The 19616-nt window shown below is 52.7% G+C and overlaps 10 protein-coding genes across 10 annotated transcripts; 5 read left to right on the top strand and 5 right to left on the bottom strand.

The window, feature by feature from the left end:
* Nucleotides 1-122: 122 nt before the first annotated feature.
* Nucleotides 123-1600, bottom strand: BO85DRAFT_128558 (mitochondrial 54S ribosomal protein uL10m). The gene has a single exon (XM_025653968.1). It carries the CDS (start codon nucleotides 1383-1385, stop codon nucleotides 324-326), a length of 1062 nt encoding a protein of 353 aa, XP_025520117.1. The 5' UTR covers nucleotides 1386-1600; the 3' UTR covers nucleotides 123-323.
* Nucleotides 1546-3432, top strand: BO85DRAFT_128659 (anthranilate phosphoribosyltransferase). Its single transcript, XM_025653969.1, has 3 exons — nucleotides 1546-1700; nucleotides 1778-2109; nucleotides 2175-3432. The coding sequence occupies exons 2-3, from the start codon at nucleotides 1783-1785 to the stop codon at nucleotides 3132-3134; spliced, it is 1287 nt and encodes a 428-aa protein (XP_025520116.1). The 5' UTR covers nucleotides 1546-1700; nucleotides 1778-1782; the 3' UTR covers nucleotides 3135-3432.
* A 280-nt stretch (nucleotides 3433-3712) lies between these two features.
* Nucleotides 3713-4311, bottom strand: BO85DRAFT_445620 (Rpo12/RPC10 RNA polymerase subunit family protein). The gene has a single exon (XM_025659307.1). The coding sequence runs from the start codon at nucleotides 4020-4022 to the stop codon at nucleotides 3741-3743; it is 282 nt and encodes a 93-aa protein (XP_025520115.1). The 5' UTR covers nucleotides 4023-4311; the 3' UTR covers nucleotides 3713-3740.
* Nucleotides 4312-4351: 40 nt separating this feature from the next.
* On the bottom strand, nucleotides 4352-6714 carry nar1 (iron-sulfur cluster assembly protein NAR1). Its single transcript, XM_025659306.1, has 2 exons — nucleotides 6397-6714; nucleotides 4352-6323 (listed from the first exon to the last, which is right to left on the bottom strand). Exons 1-2 carry the CDS (start codon nucleotides 6502-6504, stop codon nucleotides 4638-4640), a joined length of 1794 nt encoding a protein of 597 aa, XP_025520114.1. The 5' UTR covers nucleotides 6505-6714; the 3' UTR covers nucleotides 4352-4637.
* A 190-nt stretch (nucleotides 6715-6904) lies between these two features.
* Nucleotides 6905-8195, top strand: BO85DRAFT_413226 (uncharacterized protein). The gene has a single exon (XM_025657600.1). The coding sequence runs from the start codon at nucleotides 7031-7033 to the stop codon at nucleotides 7937-7939; it is 909 nt and encodes a 302-aa protein (XP_025520113.1). The 5' UTR covers nucleotides 6905-7030; the 3' UTR covers nucleotides 7940-8195.
* On the bottom strand, nucleotides 8060-9239 carry BO85DRAFT_362416 (putative formamidopyrimidine-DNA glycosylase; the record flags this gene model as incomplete). Its single annotated transcript, XM_025655630.1, has 2 exons — nucleotides 8060-8591; nucleotides 8647-9239. The coding sequence occupies 2 exons, from the start codon at nucleotides 9237-9239 to the stop codon at nucleotides 8060-8062; spliced, it is 1125 nt and encodes a 374-aa protein (XP_025520112.1).
* A 269-nt stretch (nucleotides 9240-9508) lies between these two features.
* Nucleotides 9509-10659, top strand: BO85DRAFT_413221 (MIX23 family protein). The gene is made up of 2 exons (XM_025657599.1): nucleotides 9509-9830; nucleotides 9904-10659. The coding sequence occupies exons 1-2, from the start codon at nucleotides 9758-9760 to the stop codon at nucleotides 10437-10439; spliced, it is 609 nt and encodes a 202-aa protein (XP_025520111.1). The 5' UTR covers nucleotides 9509-9757; the 3' UTR covers nucleotides 10440-10659.
* A 216-nt stretch (nucleotides 10660-10875) lies between these two features.
* BO85DRAFT_413219 (peptide alpha-N-acetyltransferase complex A subunit NAT1) lies at nucleotides 10876-14133 on the top strand. Its single transcript, XM_025657598.1, has 3 exons — nucleotides 10876-11195; nucleotides 11276-13231; nucleotides 13284-14133. Exons 1-3 carry the CDS (start codon nucleotides 11114-11116, stop codon nucleotides 13745-13747), a joined length of 2502 nt encoding a protein of 833 aa, XP_025520110.1. The 5' UTR covers nucleotides 10876-11113; the 3' UTR covers nucleotides 13748-14133.
* Nucleotides 14134-14299: 166 nt separating this feature from the next.
* On the bottom strand, nucleotides 14300-16204 carry BO85DRAFT_465969 (Tim22-complex subunit TIM54). Its single transcript, XM_025662098.1, has 2 exons — nucleotides 15927-16204; nucleotides 14300-15873 (listed from the first exon to the last, which is right to left on the bottom strand). The coding sequence occupies exons 1-2, from the start codon at nucleotides 16024-16026 to the stop codon at nucleotides 14570-14572; spliced, it is 1404 nt and encodes a 467-aa protein (XP_025520109.1). The 5' UTR covers nucleotides 16027-16204; the 3' UTR covers nucleotides 14300-14569.
* Nucleotides 16205-16748: 544 nt separating this feature from the next.
* BO85DRAFT_128404 (serine/threonine protein kinase CBK1) lies at nucleotides 16749-19401 on the top strand. The gene is made up of 4 exons (XM_025653967.1): nucleotides 16749-17790; nucleotides 17865-18368; nucleotides 18436-18912; nucleotides 18964-19401. Exons 1-4 carry the CDS (start codon nucleotides 17177-17179, stop codon nucleotides 19274-19276), a joined length of 1908 nt encoding a protein of 635 aa, XP_025520108.1. The 5' UTR covers nucleotides 16749-17176; the 3' UTR covers nucleotides 19277-19401.
* The last annotated feature ends 215 nt before the right edge of the window (nucleotides 19402-19616 follow it).

Here is a 19616-nt window from a genome sequence, read left to right as displayed (position 1 = left end):
AAAAGAACCGCACCCTGTGTCAGTGATCGACCCAACATGAGGGATACGTGAACTAGGTATCAATAAAATAATACCCGGATTTTCAACGTAGGTCACGATACACAGTGTACAAGCGGACGCCACAGCCAAAAGGAGTATGTATGTATTTGTAACCTAGAACTATGACTCCGGTTCTAATGAAACTTCATGTGCTAAAACAATCATGGTCTTGAAGGGTAAAAATGGAACCACAAAGGAAAGAAAAAAGGGGGAAAAGAAAAATACACGCGACATTTTATTATACATGGCAAGCCAGGCAGAAGAATTCAACAGCCTTAGGCAGTTCAAGCAGAATCACCCTTGTTCTCATCCTCGGGAGCCTTCTCCTCCTTCGGCTCCATATCCTGCTTTCTGCTCTCAAGCGTAAAGTAAAGGCTCTTTCCAGCACCCTCCAAAGCATTCGTGATGCCGGATCCCATGCTCTGCAGAGCCATAACGAGCTGTGACCGCAGGCCATCCATACCGCCCTCGATACTGGTGACCCACTTGGACTGCTCAACATCGAAGACCTGTCCATCCATACGAGCAGCAATCAAAGACAACTTGTTCAGACCGTTCTGAACAGGGAACTCATGCCAGCCCGGGTTAGCCTTCCGGGTAGGCAGAGGAAGACCGATCGACTTGGGGGCCAGGACCTGCAACGCGGCCTTCAAGTGTTCGGGGGAGACGTGGGGGATGGTGAGGACGGCCACAGGACCAACCAGCAGCTCCGAGAGCTCATGTTTGCCCTTCATAGACAGGACGGCATCATGAGCGGCGCGGGAAAGGTCATGGGAAAGGGTAGGGTCATCCCGGGAAGCGGCAAGAGGGATTTCGGCCGATGTTTGCGTGGCAGGGTCAACGGCTCTGGGGACAGGGGTGGTCTGCTTAGGACGGAAGTATTCGACGATGCGGAGGGCGACTTCGAAAATGCGCGTCTGGACAATCTGGACCTTGATGTGCGGAGCCAGTGCTGGGGCCTTACGGCCCTCCGAGGCAATCTTCTCGTCCACCTTCTGCATGGCTGCGCTCAGCTCTCGACGGATAGCGGCCCACTCGACCGATTGGAGGTTGTCGTGCTGCAGGAAGACCATGAGAGGCGTGGTGCGGATGATGGAGGTGTATTGCCGGAGGAGCTGGGACCGGCGGTATTCGGGGTTGCGGTGCGAGGGAGGCTGCGTGGGAGGGTAGTGGGCGATAGGGGCAGGAGAGTGTGTCATTTGCTCGATTGATGCGGCCGGGGTTGTTGCCGTGGCTGCTGTGCTGGCATATCTGGCAGCAATCGGGAGTTCATGCTGGTAAACGACCCTTTGTCTGCGGACCGACTGAGTGATGCGGCCGCTGGAGATGCGGACGCGAGGCGGCATTGTGGAGGTGGGAGAAGGAGTTCCGGGGGTGAAAGGTCTATCGGGTGTGGAATAATGCCGCGAGGAAGTAGGGGCCGGACGAAAACCTCCAAAACCGTGAAATTGGCGATGCCGGCGACAAGAGCAGCGTGCTGGAGGATGTCCGGCTGGACGAAAATATGGCACGAAATCTTGACTTCCTAAAGTGGATTAGCCGGGCTGACAGGCGGTGGGATTCTGCCAGACGCAAAGATGACTCTTTGTTCTGCGGTCAGCGGGCATCCGACCAAACTCCGAACCTTCCTTCCTTTTCATGCAGCTAAGCTTGAAAGCTCGGTGAGTGATTTGTGACTCATTGCTTATATAGGAGCGTGCGCACCGTTTGGTTTTACTTGCTAACATTCAAGCCAAAGGCAAAATGTCCGCCTCAATTCACGACCAGAAACCGCAACATGTCTCCATTTCACCCCTCCTCAAGAGACTCGCCTACCCCGCTACGGAACGCCGGGTCGAAGCTTCGGAAATTGCCTCAGCTTTCGCCCTGATTTTTGAAGACGGAATTTCGCATATTCAGACCGCAGCGCTGCTCACGCTTTTGCATTCTACGGGATTGGATCGGGATGCTGAAGTCATTGCCAAGTGTTCGCATCGCATGCGCGAGGCCGCTCGCCAGGTCGACCGGCCTACTCTGAAGGCTGCTATCAAGTCGCGCGGGAAGAAGGAGGGCAACTACAGGGGTGGTCTGGTGAGTGATGCTGGTTATATTGTACCTCAATTGGATCATACGGCTCACGTCTACGTTGCTTGTAGTGCGATATCGTTGGTACCGGTGGGGACATGCATTCTACCTTCAACATTTCCACAACCTCTTCGATCATTGCCTCCCCTCTCCTCATGACCGCCAAACATGGCAACCGGGCCCAGACCTCTTTCTCCGGATCCGCCGACGTCCTGAACGCCATTACTCCTGTGCCCCCGAAGATCGGCGCAGTTAACGCCGATAACCTTCCCCAGGTCTATGCGGAGACCAACTACTCCTTCCTGTTTGCTCCCAACTTCCACTTTGGCATGATGTACGCCGACCCTGTCCGGCGTGGGCTTGGACTTCGGACAATCTTCAACTTGATGGGACCCCTTGCCAATCCAGTCGACTGGGCTATCGAGGCGCGTGTTGTTGGTGTGGCCTACCAGAGCTTGGGACCGGTGTTTGTGGAGGCATTGCGACAGAACGGATGCAAGAAGGCGCTTGTTGTTTGCGGTGAGGAGGATCTGGACGAGATCAGCTGCGCAGGAAAGACAAACTGCTGGCAACTAACGGAATATCCTAACCCCGCGTACCAAGGGTCCCAGGAGGATGAGTGCTCATGCGATGAGGAGGAACACCCCCGCACATTGGTCAAGATGGAAATGTTCCAATTGCACCCGTCCGATTTTGGCCTGCCGACTCACCCGCTGTCTGACGTTGGCGGCAGGAAGATGCCCAAGGACAACGCAGCCAAGCTGATGAGCATTCTGCGGAATGAGTTGCCTCGGGATGATCCCATCCTGAGCTTCGTCCTCATGAACGTGGCTGCCCTCCTAACGGTGTCGGGTATCTGTGATGCGGACACCAGCAACATGGGACCTGGCGATGACGGTCAGGTCATCACTGAGCGCGGCCCTGGTGGCGGGCGCTGGAAGGAGGGTGTCCGCCGAGCTCGCTGGGCCGTTGAGAGCGGCGCTGCTCTCAAGTCCTTCGAGCACTTCATTGAAGTCACGAACCGGCTTTAATCATATCAACGGCTTCCATTTCTCTAACCACTCATTCTCTTCTGACTCTCGGGTTTTTCTGTGGCTAAAAAGTATAAGCCAACTTGTTCTTCGAAACAACAGTATGGCTATAATTTCCTGGATAGTAGTGAATAGTTTATGATACCGTAACCATCGAAACGAATACTGTTCAAGGCACTCAAAGCCCAAGTAATGATCGATGCACATCATTGAATTAACTGCCTGAATTCAAGACGAGGGGTATTTGCGCACAAAATCCCCATCATGACTTATCTTCACTCGACAATAATCCCACTCGTCCCACCATCTACCCCCCACCTCCCACTCACAACCAACATCCAACCCTCACCAAGGCAAAATAACTTTCACAAAGAAATACATAACAAAAGCAAACTCCAAGCGCCACCAAATGCACCCACCCCATCATACATAAAAACGAAGTCAAACAAGCCCAACCAGACCATATCAGTCTAGTCCAGTCCAGCCCAACTCAAACCACGTAATTCTGTCGAAACCGAATTCACCGCGCCTCGAACTGAACCATTCTGCATATCGCAAAGTAAACCAGTTAGCACAAACCCACACACATTCATCCAATGATTCATTTCACAATCTATCCTCCCCCCATCCCCAACCCCAGGGAAGAAAAAAGAAAAAAAAGAAAGGAGAAGGGAAAACTAACCTCTTCGTCCTCTCCTTATACAAAACCCGATGACCGCACTCCTTGCACCGAATCTGATCTCCCCTCTTCAGCGAAACGCGCGAGTTGCACTCGCCGCACAGGTACGCAACGACAGGGCCGTCCATGGGGCCACCACCGGCGGCATCACCGAAGGCGTTCTGGGCGCCGCCGCCCAGGTTGGGGACTTGGTATTGTTCGCGGGACATGGTGGGTTGTATTGGTTTATTGCGGTAGTTTGAGGAGGTTTGCGAGGTGGGTGTTTGGTCGGTGTGCGGTTGGGGAGGTAGTGGAGGCTGTGGTGTAGATGGTGATGGTGATGGAAGGTTTGGGTGGTTTGGTTTGTTCTGGAACTTTTTTGCGTTGGAGGTTCGTTGCTTGATTGGGTTAGGCTGGGCTGGTTGTGATTGGAGTTATGTTTGTGGATAAGGTGGTTGTGGTGGTGTGCTTAGTAAGCGGGTGGGTTGTGCAGATTGTAGTGTTTGTCGGGATATAGTACTAAGTAGGTCATCTTAATGTGCTAGGTCGATTTTGGTTCTGTTCAGGAATATATGATTGCGTTGATATGTTTTATGAAGTACGATTTGTACTGGGCTTTAACTAGTTGCTTGCCTTTTGGATTGTATCTAGTATAAGACACAATATACATCCCCCACGACTTATCGTGTTGCCACCGATTCCACCAGCAAACATGGTATCTCTCTATATAATGTGCTGTCCAAATGCAAAGACTGTTGTCCCGATGAAGAAAATGCACGCATAGCTCATGTCATCCAAACATCACAGGGTATATGTCATAAATAAGTGAAAGAAAAGAAACAGATTTACCAACCGCCGCCTATCTTTCCAGCAAGCTCAGCAACGCGAGTAGTATCGTTCGCGGCAGGCTGGGACTTGCCAACATCACTCTCAACCTCGCGATATGTGGTGTAGGCAAGCTTCGAGAGCGGGATGCCCATGGAGTCGGACCAATAACGCATGGCATTATGGACTTTGTCTTCTTTTTCAAGAATGGTTAGGGGCTGCGACTGGCTTCCGGCTTCCGACTCGGAGTCAGACTCCGCAGAGTAATATGCCTCGTCTACACGGGCAAGCCAAGCGCGTTGCTCATGTGGTGTCGGCTTTGACGAGGAGTCGGGCACTTCGCCCGAGGTCGAGGACTGCACGCTGGAGCTAGCTTCGCGGGCATCTTCAATGCGTATCTGACCTCCTCCATTAGTACAGCCTCCAGGGCATGCCATGACTTCTACATAAGCGTAATCTGTGCCAGAACCACCAGAAGCAGCGCCCCGTCCGACTGGCATTCGTCGACTACCGCCCGGAAGACGAGAAGCCCGGGCTGGTTTCAGCTTGCGAACAAGATTTTGAATATTGCGGAAACCGTAATAGCGAGCGGCTTTCAGGATAGGCGTGTGCTCCGACGACATGAGGGTGTACTCGACTACATCGGCGTTTCTTCCTCGTTGAGTGACAATCTCGCTGCCTGGATTACGTGCTTGGAAAGTCTGAAGCACGTGGTGGAGGTAGCCTCCGGATGTACCTGCGGCAGTTGATTGTCCTGGGGAAGACTTTGAGAACAGAAATTCGTTCAGAGTGGTATCGGGGAATGGCGGTATATGAGACTGAGGAAGGGATTTGAACGGTAGGTTGGGAAGCGCAAGGCCCCTGGAAGACGCTAGGCTTAGAAGTTCGCGAGTGGTGATCACGCAATCAACATCACGGACGGGTGTGTGGTCTTCGTCCTTCGCAGACAGCCACGAAGCATCGGTAAGCTCCTCACGACTGGCTTCAAGCTTCTTGTCAAAGCAAGGCATGACGGCCAAATGCCATATACGAGAGGCCGGGATGCCAAGTGATTTACTGAGGACGGTTTTGAAAAAGGTGCCAGCCAACGCTTGCGGTGATTTGAGTCGTGACAGATGTGGGAGAACAAATGGATGTGTCTTTTCCGCATAACATATCCAGCCTGGACATGCGGACGAGAGGATCGGCCGTTTGGGAAGAGTATTGGTTGCGCTGGTTGTGCTAGGGGAATCGGGGTTGGTCGTCAAAGTCTCGCCAACTTCGTCCGCCGTAAGAACCAAGACAGCCTCACGCAGAACATTGGTGTCGACAACCCATGTGAAGCCGCTGCCATTCTTGCCTCCGGCACGCAAACCATGGGGACCGCTGAGGAACTGCTGGATCATGTATGATGCTTCCTTCTCCGTGATTCCATAGGTTGCTGCTAGGCTTGCCCTCACCTGAGGGCTAACACTTGCGACGAAAACTCGGCCTTCGTCATTGTCCGTGCCCAGACCCTGTGCTAATGTCCCATTTTCACGGTTGATCAGCAACTCGGGATGCGCATCCAAAGTGTTGAGGACTTCCGCATGCGATTGCAACGAGATGAGCACGGCCTCAGCTGAAGTGACGCACCCAGAGCATGCGAGGCAGTCAGTCAGAGAGATTTGTGCCGGTGGAAGATTTTCAGGCTGCACTTTGTCTTCTGTGGTCACTTCATAGGGGTTCTGAGAGATTATAAATCAGCGCCCATTCATTGGATGGAGTGGGGTACAAGCAGGGAGAAGGTCGAGCACATACATCTGTTTTCGAGGAATCCTTTGCAGGGAGAGTTTCCACAGGCTTGATGCACGCAACTCCGGGAGAAATGAAATCGTTCAAGTCGTCTGCAGATAGAATTGCACTCATTGTGGCGGCAATTGAAGACTCCTAGCTAGATGAGCAGGTATAGCAGCGCCACTCCGCAGCGGGCTCAGAAGTCTGCGCTGCAACTCGGACCGTGCTGATTTAGCAATATGGAAGCTTCGTCGTCAAGTTGAACGCAATGTGCAAGACTTCAGTGTGCATGGAATATGAGAGCAGGTAGAAGAAATGTGACAGTGACAGGGATCGAAAGAAAGACCAATGCTTTGTCATCTGCAGTGGCGACGAACTCTGATGTTACTGGATGCTTATCGGCAGCCCCGCGATCGGCGATGATAAGCTGACCGCCTTTCGGCACCGCCCGCCAGGCACTCGTGTTCTGCCGCTTGTTCGTGTTGCCCCTCGGAATTCCACTTGGCTGGCCGCTCACCAGGCACCCTGGTGCTTCCAGCCTTGCTGCCTAAGTCTGCTCTTACTGTCAAGTCATGCCACACACTACATTAACAGACATGTAGCCAGATTAACCTTACATTCTGCTTACCTAGTTTCACAGCAGACCACAAATACAAAGATGAGCCAAAAGTTATTACCGGACTACTTCCGACCGGTCAATGTGCGACCACGGCCTATGTCGGGAGCTGATAGGAGAGCAATACTAAGAGCGACCGCGGAAGAGACTCAAGCCCTTCTTCCCGGCATTCTAAGTACAGTGCCTCGGGCACCTCCAACAGCACAGTACTGTCCACGCATCAGATATCCTTCATTAAATCCAAGGTTCAGTCCAAAGCTATCAACCCATGTCGAAGTCATATTTGGAGATACGTTCGACATCGCCATCAGGATTAATAGCCCCTCCAGGCAATTCCGGCAAAGTGACACGCGGAACGTGTGTGTCTTGAATATGGCCAACGAAAGGAATCCAGGCGGCGGTTGGCGTAATGGAGCTATGGCTCAGGAGGAGGCTCTTTGCTATCGAAGCAGCCTCAGCTCCACCCTTAAATACCGATATTATCCCATAGGAGAACGAGACGCCATCTATTCTCCGACCGTCGTTATCTTCCGTGAAAGTTTCACACAGGGTCATGGGCTGATGGACCTGCAGAAGCCTGAAAATCTCCCTATTGTGAGCGTTATTAGCGTTGCTGCCCTGGAAGGACCAGAGGTGGACTATACGGCAAATCCAGCGGCATTTAAGTCTCGTTCTGATCGAGAACTGACCAAAGACAAGATGCGGTCTATTCTCCGCATTGCAGGGTATAAGAAGCATCGGAAAATAGTCCTAGGAGCTCTGGGTTGTGGCGCATTTGCGAACCCAAATGCCGAGGTTGCTCAATGTTGGTTCGAAGTCCTGAAAGAAATCGAATTTCAGGGATGGTGGGAGAAGATTGTATTTGCGGTTTTAGATGACATGTCGAAAGTTGCTCAGGGTGACAGCAATTTCGATGTCTTCCGGGAAAGGCTGCATGGATTGAAGGTATGAACAGGTAGACCAGGAAAAGTGGTACATAGTATTATATAAAAACCGGTATAATAACGTCCGTCACGTCGCATCTTCCGATACGTCGCTAATATGAGTATAATGGTACAATGGTCGGGATTCCTACTTTCGAAGTCGGCCAGAGCGCCTTCTGGTAGTTTGTTGTGCTTCTACCGGCTTAGTCTCTGTCTCATCGATGTCTTCCTTCTTGACAGAAGCCCTGCTTTGCCTTTTGGGCCCTGTCTTGGGCTTCAAATCCTCTTCGCTAGCTTCCGGTTCGCTCTCCTCCTTTTTCACTGAGGCCCGCTTTCGCTTTGACTTTGCCGGCGCATTACTGGCGTCTTCACTGCTGACATCCTTGGCTACTGGTCCAGTCTTCTTTTGCACGCTTGGAACCACTGCGCTGGTTCTGCCGCCTACCGTAAGGAAAGTGATTTTTTCCCCGTTTGGCAGCACTGATGGCGTATTCTTCTTGCCTTTACTCCACCGGTGTTTGAACAGCCAGTCAGCTGGGAATTTCTCCGAATCTGCCAGAAGTTCTACGGAGGTGGAGCAGATATAATGTATCGCTGAATGCAGCTCTTTGATCTGGTCATCATCAAGAGTGTTGCTGTATTGCTCAGGGTGTATCTTAGCTTGGTAGAGGATTTCATCTCTATAAAAGCAGTCAGCTGGATGAAATTGCCATAAGGGGAACCTGAAAAACATACCCCATCCAGTTGCCTATTCCGCTAATATTCGCCTGATCAAGGAGCAGGGCTTTTACAGGTACCTTCTTGCTTCTCAGCTTCTTTGCCAGCCACTCCTCCGATACAATGTCTTTATCGGCGACAGGATCTGGGCCATTCTCTTTCAGAGGACTGTATTTACGGATCTCCTCCGCGGGACAGTCTACCAGACGTATCCTGGCCAGTCGGCGAAAATCAACAAACGCAGCCTCTGTCTTTGGATCGCCATCGGTTTCGAGCAAGAATTTCCAGTACTTCGGCGGCCACTCCTTATCTTCTGGTTTGTCTGTCCGGTAGTAGTATGTGTCGGCGTCCCGGATCTTCAGCCAGCCCGCCATACCAAAATGCATAACTGCATGGGGTGGTGATGACATAGCAATCCAGAAGTACTTGCCCTGCTGTCCGGCACCAGTAACTTTCTTCCCTTCCATTGCCTTTTGAAACTCGGCAGCAGTGGTGCCCGCTTTGCCGTAAATAATGTCATCGTTTTGCACCGACACCTTGGAAAGCGTTTTGCCGACAAGATGTTGACGAAGGAAATGGACTATACGTGAGACTTCCGCTAGCTCGGGCATGATGTTCAATGTTGACAGTCTCTGTCGGGAACGGAATATTGGGGCGTGAACTTTGGTCTCTTTGGTTGGAACCGCCTCCCAGAATAGGCTCAAAGGTGTGTATAAAGTCAATTCAATGAAGTCACGTAAGTCGAGCAGAGGCTGGAGCAGGAGGTCGTGGCGCGCGTCGACCATCACGTAGTCCCGTGATTACAGAATGCTAACCTAATCGGGTAATATACTAGGAAAGTGTGAAGTACGGCATGCCAGCCGAACCTCGTGAGAACTTCAACATTAGCTTGTTGAAGTCATTGCATTGCTGCATTGCTAGCCCACGGCCCTTTTGGAAGTTACCATAGCCCCGGACTAGTTACCCGGTCTTCCTTTACCTCAGTAGCACAGTTGTTATTTGAACTACTTCTTTGCAGCCAAACGATCCGCTGGCCGCGGTTCCATATTGTACAGCTGCCAAAGTGGAGTGGTTCTGGACGAATACTTCCAGGTCAGAAAGTGACTCTGGAAAGGTGGAGGATCGGAATATGTCTCGAGCATCATCAACCTCAGCTCCTCAGCTGACACCCCAATTCTGTTTCAATGAGAGGCTGCTCAGAGGTATGCTCAGCTACGGCCACCGTCAAGTCCATAGACAGTAACGGGGCGCGGACTGATCCTGGCTGCTGTACAGATTTTCTACGAATCTCTAGATCGACCATAGATGACTCCATTACGCAAAACCTCAATGCCTTGTTCACCCCATCTCGACAAGGATTCGATCCCTCCTCCACAGCTATTCGACAAATAGACGCCAGTGAAGGGAAGCAAATCGAACCAGCTGCTTGCCAGGGCTTCAAGGATAAGGTCTTGTTTCCATCATGGCAAGTCCGTTCGGATGTGCTCAACTATTGCGCCGGGGTGGCCACAAGTCCCGACCCGGAAGACCCGGACCTCATTCTCCAGCAGACCGAATCTGCAGAGGATCGCGAGCATATTGTCGATGATCGCCTAGACCCATATGCGGCCCGGTTTTTGCCTCGGGAGGCACGGACTGAGTCGTTGGCCAATCTTGTCCGCACTCAACGGGGGGTCGAAGACATTATACGCACGCGCACGTGGGGTTTGGTAACGGAAAGATGTGGTGGCCCGTCGGAGGGCTGGGAAGAGGCGCTGAATAAATGGCGTGAGAATAAACAACGAGAGCAGGCACCACCATTGACAGAGTGATATGATCTCCGGGTCGAGTAGTAGTCACCGCATTGGTTATGGTTGAGGGCCTCCAATGATTGGGGGTCTCATTTCCAGCTGCTTATTGTCTGGTTACTTACCTGACTTGATGAGACTGGACTTGCTATGTATATGATGTTGTAAGATAGCTGCATATTATAGGCGTTCTTGGTTGGAGCCCAGGCGGGATGTGTGAATCAAAACATGAACTTGGCTTGAATCGCGTACTCTACCATTTGTTACCAATTAACAGAGCAGACGGCATGCTGTGAATACTCATTAGCAATGTCACTTGTCGACAATTGGGTGATATGGAGGGTAAGTATCAGGGCCGCCAGGTTGCATCTGCAGGGCCGCTTCGGATAATAATTTCGTCTGGTGCCGGGCAGCCCTCGAGGACGGCGGTCGGCAAGAACTTTACGAGTAAAAGCGATCATTTAACCATACCATTTGAGCCGCTTGAACGGGTGAACCAGAGGATTGGATAGGGGCCAAGGATAATTCTAATATCCCCTAGGACGTGCATGCTGTCAGAGTGTTGGTCATAGCTTATCGCTGCCTGATCGACTAATCGTCGTCCATCGTCATTCCTCCCCCGCGCACTTCGAGCTTCCGTCTTCGCACAGTCACTTGGCAAGTCCTTCACAGACCACCACCGGCCAACCACACTCACCATGCCGCAACCATTGAACTCCAAGGATGCATCCTTGTTCCGCCAAGTCGTTCGTCATTATGAGAACAAGCAACACAAGAAGGGTGCGTTTGCGATCTCGATTGGACACGCTGGAGGTCTCCGCAAGTGGGCAGGAAAGCTAACTGTGCTCTCTTCCGAACAGGCATCAAGACCGCCGAACAGATCCTGAAGAAGAACCCCAACCATGGTGATACCTTGGCGATGAAGGCTCTGATTATGAGCAACATGGGCCAGCAGGAGGAGGCTTTTGTGCTGGCCAAGGAAGCCCTGAAGAATGACATGAAGTCGCACATCTGCTGGCATGTGTACGGATTGCTGTATCGGGCGGACAAGAACTACGAAGAGGCAATCAAGGCATACCGGTTTGCATTGAGGATTGAGCCAGACTCACAGCCAATCCAGCGGGATCTTGCGCTGCTGCAAATGCAAATGCGCGATTACCAAGGCTACATTCAGAGCAGGAAAGCCATGCTGCAGGCTCGCCCGGGTTTCCGACAGAACTGGACGGCTCTCGCGATCGCACACCACCTCTCCGGAGATCTGGAAGAGGCCGAAAAGGTTTTGAATACTTACGAAGAGACGCTAAAGATCCCTCCGCCGACCTCGGATATGGAGCATTCGGAGGCCGTTCTGTACAAGAACGTGATCATGGCCGAGGCTGGTAAGGTGGAACAGGCGTTGGAACATCTGGAGAAGGTGGGACACAGGATTTCGGACGTGCTTGCTGTGATGGAGATGAAGGCGGACTACCTTCTGCGACTGGACAGAAAGGCTGAAGCGGAGGCAGCGTACATTGCGCTCCTGGACCGGAACCCGGAGAACTCGCTCTACTACGATGCCTTGGTCCGGGCGAAGGGTATCCCTAGTGATGACCACAAGGCCAAGAAGGCCGTGTATGACTCGTGGGTCGAGAAGTTCCCCCGTGGTGATGCTGCTCGCAGAATTCCCTTGGAGTTCCTGGAGGGCGATGATTTCAAGCAGGCCGCCGACGCCTACTTGCAGCGCATGCTCAAGAAGGGCGTTCCCTCTCTATTTGCCAACATCAAGTCACTGTACAGCAACCCCGCCAAGCGTGATACAGTGCAGGAACTTGTTGAAGGCTACGTCGCGACGACGCCCCAGTCGAACGGCTCCGCGGAAGGTCAGTCCGGCGCCGACAACACTGAGTTCCTTTCTTCCTCCTACTACTTCCTCGCTCAGCACTACAACTACCACCTCAGCCGCGACCTGTCCAAGGCCATGGAGAATGTCGACAAGGCCCTTGAACTATCACCCAAGGCCGTGGAGTACCAATTGACCAAGGCCCGGATATATAAGCATTATGGAAACCTCGAGAAGGCGGCTGAGGAGATGGAGAAGGCCAGGCTGTTGGACGAAAAGGACCGTCACATCAACTCCAAGGCCGCTAAGTATCAACTCCGCAACAACGAGAACGACAAGGCTCTTGACAACATGAGCAAGTTCACTCGTAACGAAACCGTTGGTGGGGCTATGGGTGATCTCCATGAGATGCAATGTGTCTGGTACCTGACCGAGGATGGTGAGGCGTACCTGCGTCAGAAGAAGCTCGGCCTCGCTCTGAAGCGATTCCATGCTGTCTACAACATCTTCGACACCTGGCAAGAAGATCAGTTCGATTTCCACAGCTTCTCCCTTCGCAAGGGCATGATCCGTGCCTACGTTGACATGGTTCGCTGGGAAGACCGCTTGCGCGAGCACCCCTTCTACACCCGGATGGCCGTCTCTGCCATCAAGACTTACCTCCTCCTTCACGATCAGCCCGACCTGGCTCACGGACCTCTGCCCAGCGTCGTTGCTGACAACGACGAGGAACGTAAGAAGGCGGTTAAGAAGGCCAAGAAGGAGCAGCAGCGCCTGGAGAAGATTGAGGCGGAGAAGCGTGAGGCCAGAAAGGCGGCAAGCACAAAGAGCGTTGACGGAGAAGTGAAGAAGGAAGACTCTGACCCGCTAGGCAACCAGCTTGCCCAGACGCAAGACCCGCTCAAGGATGCGACCAAGTTCCTGACACACTTGCTGGAGCTTAGCCCCAAGAGCATTGAGGCCCAGTGTCTCGGATTCGAGGTTTACCTCAGGAGAGGTACGTTCACCCTTTGCTATCAATCATTAGCACATACTAACCGCAACCCCAGGCAAGCACGCACTTGCGCTCAAGTGCCTCACCGCGGCCCACGCCATCGACGCATCCAACCCCACCCTTCATGTCCAGATTCTCCGATTCCGCAAGGCCCTGGATAGCCTTTCCGAGCCACTTGCGCCCCAAGTAGCCGAGGTCATCAACGCCGAGTTCGAGGCCTTGCTCCCCAAGGGCCAGAACCTCGAGGAATGGAACAACACCTTCCTCTCTACCCACAAGGAGAGCGTCCCCCACCAACAAGCCGGCCTGACCAGCCGCCAGCTCCTGAAGCCCGACTCCAAGCCCCAATGTGAACAGGACCTCATCTCTACCCTCGACTCCAAGGACATCACCATCGACACTGCCCTGGCAGGCCTGGAGCTCCTGAGCGAGTGGGGAAGCAACCACGCCGCAAAGTCTGCTTATGTTGAGAAGGCAAGCAGCAAGTGGCCCGAGGCGACGGTCTTCCGCCTCGACTAAAGTGATAGGACAGTTTTTTTTCTTGGACTACTCATATTCAAAACTTACCTTATACTTTGAACCTCTGTAACATGATTGGCGGAAAGGAACTTTTCTCCTTGTCTCATTAGCTTCTTTCTCCTCCTACTTCTTTGTCTCCTCCTTATCCTTACCATTCTTCTATCCTTAGAATTTGATCAGCTACGAATTCGTAGCTGTAGCTGGTTCTTACCTGGGTGTACATATCTAATTGTACTGACAATCCCTGGTATGTGGTGTGTGAGACGAAAAACTATACAGCAAGAATGCTTTTCGAGACTCATCGAGGCGTATTGTATTAGACTTTTGCAATGAAATAGAGAATAGCCCAGTCAGAACACAAGCGGTCTGGGGCTAGTTTGGTTGGGAGTCTTTCACGCGCGTTTGACACATTAAGGCATTGAAGGAATAAGTACTTCAATGCCCCGAGGGACTTGAATGTGCGACCTAGTAGAAATTGTAACGTTTCATTCCCAGTACTAAGTAGATATACATTCCCACGAGGTGTTTTTATACTAAATACGAGACATATTTGACCAGTCAAGATCATCTTAAATTCGACTAATGTACAGTTTGAGAAGGAGATGTCAATAGTTGATACATATAACCCATCCATCCAGACAAAAAACGTTTCCCAAGCAATTGATCGTATCGACCCCAAAATACCAAGGACCAGAGAAAAAGAAAAAAGTAAGCATATGTCTATATACCTCTAGCCCCAAACACAGATAGAGATCTAATACACCCTTTCTATTTATGGTGTGACAACAATACCCTTCCCGCAGATCGTTCTTGGAGAATGACTTACTCCTCATCAAGGTTGCCCAGAATGGGCTTCCTTCTCAACGTCTCCTCATCCTCTCCGTATCCATACTTCACCCACATGCGCTTCCAGAACGACACAGGGACAGGGCGTTCCTGACCCAGGATGTATTCCTGGCCGTCGCGGATGCGCTGAGCGCGGGCCTCTTCTTCGGGCGAGACGCTGAAGCGATGCATGCGGGAGGCGAGGCGTGGGTCGATGACGATGTTGTCGAGCCACTCGCGTTCCTTGTCGGGGTTGGCTTCGTCCTTGCGGTGGACGGACTTGTGCCATTCCTTTTCTTCCTCCTCGAGGACGGTCTGTTGTTCGTAGGTGGTGTTGCCAAGGGTATCGTCGGAGACCGGGGAGGCATCCGAGGAGCCGGAGCCGGAGTGGTAAGGGCGGCTGTATGAGGCCAGGACGATGGCGGCGACGTCGCGGCCTACACTTTCAGCCATGTGGCGCTGGTTAAGGTAGCGGTAGAGTCTGATGGGGGTGTTGAGGAAACCCAGGATGTGGGGGAAGGCGATGGGGACGGAGCCTGAAAGAGTCTGGGGGATAGTACGGGGGAGGGGTTGCGATGAGTAGTCGGATGTGGAGATGTAGGCTGGTGTCGGTCCGACGGGTTTAGCAGGCTTCTCTTCCTTCTTTTCCTGCTCGGGGGCGTTGGCATCGCCCTCCTTGGTTTCGGAGGAGGTCTCTGCGGCGGGTGTGCTCGGTTCTGCAGGAGCGGGTTCCTCCGTGGGCGGAGGCGGAGGGGGAGGATCGAGAGGTCCCAGCCAGCCTTCGTGCAGACCGCGAATGTACTCCTTCCATGTGTGACGACCGATGACCAGATCACCCTTCGGTCCGGGCTCCTCGATAACGCCCATCTGCGTCCTCGCGGCGAACACGACGTCCTCGACCGTGGGGTCCTCCACCACTGTGCTCGGTTCGCCTGCCTTGCGTCTCCACTTGCGAATGCGCTCCGCGTAACCAGCACGGATATCGCCTTCCCTCCTGCCTTCGATGATTTGGTAGTCCAGTGCCGCTGCCACGAGGATCGGCTTGACGTATTCTTTGAAGTGGTCGCGAGCTACACGGATCCCGTCACCCGGTGGCGCGGACAGGAAAACGTTGATTTTGCGTCGGGTTTGCTCGATGGGAAGATGCTCTTTGGAGATGTGAGCGACGAGGTCACCCCATTGTTGTTGCGCGCGGCGCTTCTCTCTCCGGTCGTAAATGACAGCTGCGGCGAAGGAGCCGGTGATGGTGAAGAAGATCATCCAATTCCGGGAGGGGAGTTTCATGCGAAGATTCGGCATTCCTTGAAGACTATTAGGTATGAAAATATTGGTTAAGGGCAATGGGGATCTATACCAAGCATTCTGAAGGCTGGGTTGGAGGGCTTGGGAGCGCTGGTGGACGCTGCGGACTGGGCCGGGCCTGAGGCCGCGGCGGAATTGGAGGATTCCGCCATGATGTAGGGGGATGGAGAAGAAGGGGATAAAAGAAAGAATTTGGGGTATATAATTAAGATACAGAATAATAAAGCTTTTGGTACGTAACAGGGAGCAGGAAGCACTCCCTCATGGCATGTCGTGAAGGGAAATGCATGATTGCCGAAAAAGTTCGGGATGCTCTGCGCAGCTCCGGTCGGGACGAGGGTTTATCCGGAGGCGAGGATGCCGAGTTGAAGGCGGAATCTGGAGGAGCAGCACAAGATGTACCCCAGCTAAACTCAGTGTTGCATACCACGGAGATTTAGTCTAAAAAGACCAGGTCTCAGATGATCCCTTGGAGTTTCAGATTGTAAAACTCGAACCCGTCCAGCTGAATAGACATCTAGAAGGAGACATGATTGGTTTATGCTGCTGGCGTTAACATTCATCACTGCTGGAGCACTAGCATTCCCTTAATGGTATTAGTCTGTTCATCGTGAGGGATACACCCGCTAGATCTCTACTTTCTTTATACTCCTTTCAAGGCAGTGAAGACATATTGAAGATGAAGATGGTAGCAGCGAATACATTCAATCATTGTGAGACAGCATTCGTGGCACCAACCGAGTGCCGTATGAGTCTGGAACATTAAGCATTAAGCATCGGTCCCTTTTTCAGTTCCCTCTCTTCCCCCCGTGCTGATCGGATCATCAATCCTTGAGTAGTAGTGGTTGCAGTAGCATCATGTCTTTTCTTTGGCATCCTCATCATCTCTGTCTCTGACTTCAATTCGGGATCGTGAACCTGAAACACAAAGCTAGTTGCCCGACAGATACTTTGTTAGAGAGGGTAGCACTTAGTATTAGTAGTACGGGACTTGCCGCCACTGGGGCAGAAGAGCCAGCCAGCCTCTGGTTGTTGTGCCTGGACCTCTCCACTGCATTTCCCCCCCTCTGCTAAGCCAATCTCAGGGACAACAGCGAGAAAAGCGCTCCTGAAAGTTGCTTGTCGAAAGCCCCCCTTCGCCTCCTGAGGCCACCGCTCCTTCGGGCTCTTGTTTCCCCCTCCCCCTTGGATTATTCTTTCCCATCTCCATCCCTCCCCCCCCCAATTCTTCATCCACTCGCTCTCAACTCCCCCCGCTTTCCCTAGCCCTCGTTTGGTAGTCGGGGAGGAAAGTTTTCCATCATGGATCCCAACAACAACAACCGACTCCACCTGAATTTCGGGTACAACGATCGTGGTTTCAATGCGGCGGCGGCCAACAACCGCGCCTATCCCACTACCCCCTCCGCCTTCCCCCAGCCGATCTACCAAAACCAGGGTCCCCAGGATTATATGGACGCCCAGAACGGTGCCTATGCTCAAGGTGGTTATTTCATGGCCAATCCTTACCAAGCTCAGGCTGCCTACGGCCAGCCGCATTATGGCCAGAACCTGCAGTCCCCTCAGCCCGCCTACCAGTCCCGCATGGGTTACAGCGCGAACGATGGCACCAACGGCTTGATCCAGCAGTTCTCGAATCAGGACCTGAATTCTCCTCGCTCGGGTTTCTTTGCTCGTTCTGCCTCGCCGGCCCAGCGACCCCGAACTGCGGGCTCCCCCGCCCCCGGGCAGCAACAGCCGGGCCACCTGGCGCCTCCTATGCCTCGTAGCCCTCGCACCCCCGCGGAGAACGAAGAGTTGCAGCGGTATCCCGAACGGTACTCGGAGAATGTTCACAAACGTGGTAAGGCAGCCAAGGAGCTGGTCAGCGTCTTCTTCAATGAGAACATCGAGCGCGCACGCGATCGCAACATGCGGTGAGTATCCCACAAATGCCACAGCCCCCTCCCCAGCATGGAAAGTGGTATCGCTGACTCGGTGCGTTTCCTAGGTCTGCTGAGCTTGACAAGATGATCCGTGAACCGAGTATCCCCAAGGAGAACAAGTGCAAGGATGCAGAGGTGCTTGCTAAGAAAGAATCGAATTTCCTCCGATTCCTTCGTACCAAGGAAACCCCGCAGAACTTCCAGACCATCAAGATTATTGGAAAGGGTGCGTTTGGAGAGGTGAAGCTAGTACAACGGAAAACCGATGGCAAGATTTATGCGCTGAAGTCGTTGATCAAAACGGAGATGTTCAAGAAGGACCAGCTGGCTCACGTTCGCGCGGAGCGTGATATCCTTGCTGATTCCAAGGACAACCCGTGGTTGGTGAAGCTGCATGCTTCTTTCCAGGACACCGCATACTTGTATCTGCTGATGGAGTTCTTGCCTGGTGGTGACTTGATGACCATGTTGATCAAGTACGAAATCTTCTCCGAGGATATTACCCGATTCTATATGGCTGAAATTGTCATGGCGATCGAGGCTGTTCACAAGCTCGGCTTCCTTCATCGGTAAGTACTAGGCGCTTGATGCGGCCAGAAGATGCAAAGTGGAGGTGCTAACTTCCTTCGTCTATAGTGACATCAAGCCTGATAACATTCTTCTGGATCGTGGTGGTCACGTCAAACTGACGGACTTTGGTCTGTCCACCGGAGGAAAGAAGACCCACGACAACTCCTACTACCAGAACCTGCTGAAGAACTCGACGTCAAAGGACAAGAACCGCAACTCCGGTTACTTCAACGATGCGATCAATTTGACCGTCTCCAACCGTGGCCAGATCAACACGTGGAGAAAGTCTCGTCGCGCAATGGCATACTCCACGGTCGGTACTCCGGACTATATCGCCCCCGAGATCTTCAACGGTCAAGGATACACCTACCTGTGCGATTGGTGGTCCGTCGGTGCTATCATGTTCGAGTGCCTTGTGGGTTGGCCCCCGTTCTGCGCGGAAGACACTACCGACACCTACCGCAAGATTGTGAACTGGAGAGAATGCTTGTACTTCCCCGAGGAACTCACTCTGTCGCGCGATTCCGAGGGTCTCATCAGAAGGTAAGCTTTATGCGCATCATTCGCTGATGCATCATGCTAATTGCGGATTAGCTTCCTCTGCGACGCAGAGCACCGTATCGGAAGCGATGGCGGCCAATTCGGCGGCGCAACTCAGATCAAGAACCACCCCTTCTTCCGCGGAGTCGTTTGGGAGCAACTGCGCAGCATCCGTGCCCCGTTCGAACCGCGACTGAGCTCGAACATTGACGTGTCGTACTTCCCGATCGACGAGATTCCTCAGGAGGATACCAGTGCCATCCACCGCGCTCAGGCTCGGGCCATGCCGGACGAGCAGGAGGCGGAGATGAGCCTTCCATTCATCGGATACACGTACAAAGCGTTCAACGCCTTCCAAGGAAATTGAAGATACAGTCGACATCCGAGTGTCCTTGTGAACCCACGATAGACGTCATTGAAGAGTCCGACAGCGGGCGGGCTTGCATTGATGGCTTTTCAGTGGCGCATTTAGGTTCTGGTCTCGGGCATCCCCTTGTGCATCAGTTTCATCCAGCATCTAGCGCATTTGACATTTCGCCTCAGTTGATCACGACCTAGCATTGTTCATTTCCTATTACCTTATTGATTTTGCATCCGTGTCGCGAGACGACGATTGCTAGCTACCGACTGTATCTAACCGGGGATACATATGAGTGGATATCATATCATGTATTAGAAAAAGCCCGCGAATGCAGGACTGTGTTCCG

The sequence above is a fragment of the Aspergillus piperis genome (genome assembly GCF_003184755.1).
Source record: "Aspergillus piperis CBS 112811 unplaced genomic scaffold BO85scaffold_2, whole genome shotgun sequence".
In the NCBI taxonomy this organism is placed as follows: domain Eukaryota; kingdom Fungi; phylum Ascomycota; class Eurotiomycetes; order Eurotiales; family Aspergillaceae; genus Aspergillus; species Aspergillus piperis.
The sequence above is the reverse complement of the archived record's forward strand: the minus strand, read 5'-3'. Positions and strand labels throughout refer to the sequence as shown.

Coding starts and splice junctions, on each gene's coding strand:
- BO85DRAFT_465969 (XM_025662098.1), bottom strand. CDS start 16,026: ATGGCGGAATCCTCCAATTCCGCCGCGGCCTCAGGCCCGGCCCAGTCC. Junction 15,874..15,926: donor CCCAGCCTTCAGAATGCTTG/GTATAGATCCCC, acceptor ATAGTCTTCAAG/GAATGCCGAATCTTCGCATG.
- BO85DRAFT_413221 (XM_025657599.1), top strand. CDS start 9,758: ATGTCTCGAGCATCATCAACCTCAGCTCCTCAGCTGACACCCCAATTC. Junction 9,831..9,903: donor CAATGAGAGGCTGCTCAGAG/GTATGCTCAGCT, acceptor GCTGCTGTACAG/ATTTTCTACGAATCTCTAGA.
- BO85DRAFT_128404 (XM_025653967.1), top strand. CDS start 17,177: ATGGATCCCAACAACAACAACCGACTCCACCTGAATTTCGGGTACAAC. Junction 17,791..17,864: donor GCACGCGATCGCAACATGCG/GTGAGTATCCCA, acceptor TGCGTTTCCTAG/GTCTGCTGAGCTTGACAAGA. Junction 18,913..18,963: donor TCCGAGGGTCTCATCAGAAG/GTAAGCTTTATG, acceptor ATTGCGGATTAG/CTTCCTCTGCGACGCAGAGC.
- BO85DRAFT_413219 (XM_025657598.1), top strand. CDS start 11,114: ATGCCGCAACCATTGAACTCCAAGGATGCATCCTTGTTCCGCCAAGTC. Junction 11,196..11,275: donor GAACAAGCAACACAAGAAGG/GTGCGTTTGCGA, acceptor TCTTCCGAACAG/GCATCAAGACCGCCGAACAG. Junction 13,232..13,283: donor CGAGGTTTACCTCAGGAGAG/GTACGTTCACCC, acceptor CCGCAACCCCAG/GCAAGCACGCACTTGCGCTC.
- BO85DRAFT_445620 (XM_025659307.1), bottom strand. CDS start 4,022: ATGTCCCGCGAACAATACCAAGTCCCCAACCTGGGCGGCGGCGCCCAG.
- nar1 (XM_025659306.1), bottom strand. CDS start 6,504: ATGAGTGCAATTCTATCTGCAGACGACTTGAACGATTTCATTTCTCCC. Junction 6,324..6,396: donor AGGATTCCTCGAAAACAGAT/GTATGTGCTCGA, acceptor ATAATCTCTCAG/AACCCCTATGAAGTGACCAC.
- BO85DRAFT_128558 (XM_025653968.1), bottom strand. CDS start 1,385: ATGCCGCCTCGCGTCCGCATCTCCAGCGGCCGCATCACTCAGTCGGTC.
- BO85DRAFT_413226 (XM_025657600.1), top strand. CDS start 7,031: ATGAGCCAAAAGTTATTACCGGACTACTTCCGACCGGTCAATGTGCGA.
- BO85DRAFT_128659 (XM_025653969.1), top strand. CDS start 1,783: ATGTCCGCCTCAATTCACGACCAGAAACCGCAACATGTCTCCATTTCA. Junction 2,110..2,174: donor GCAACTACAGGGGTGGTCTG/GTGAGTGATGCT, acceptor CGTTGCTTGTAG/TGCGATATCGTTGGTACCGG.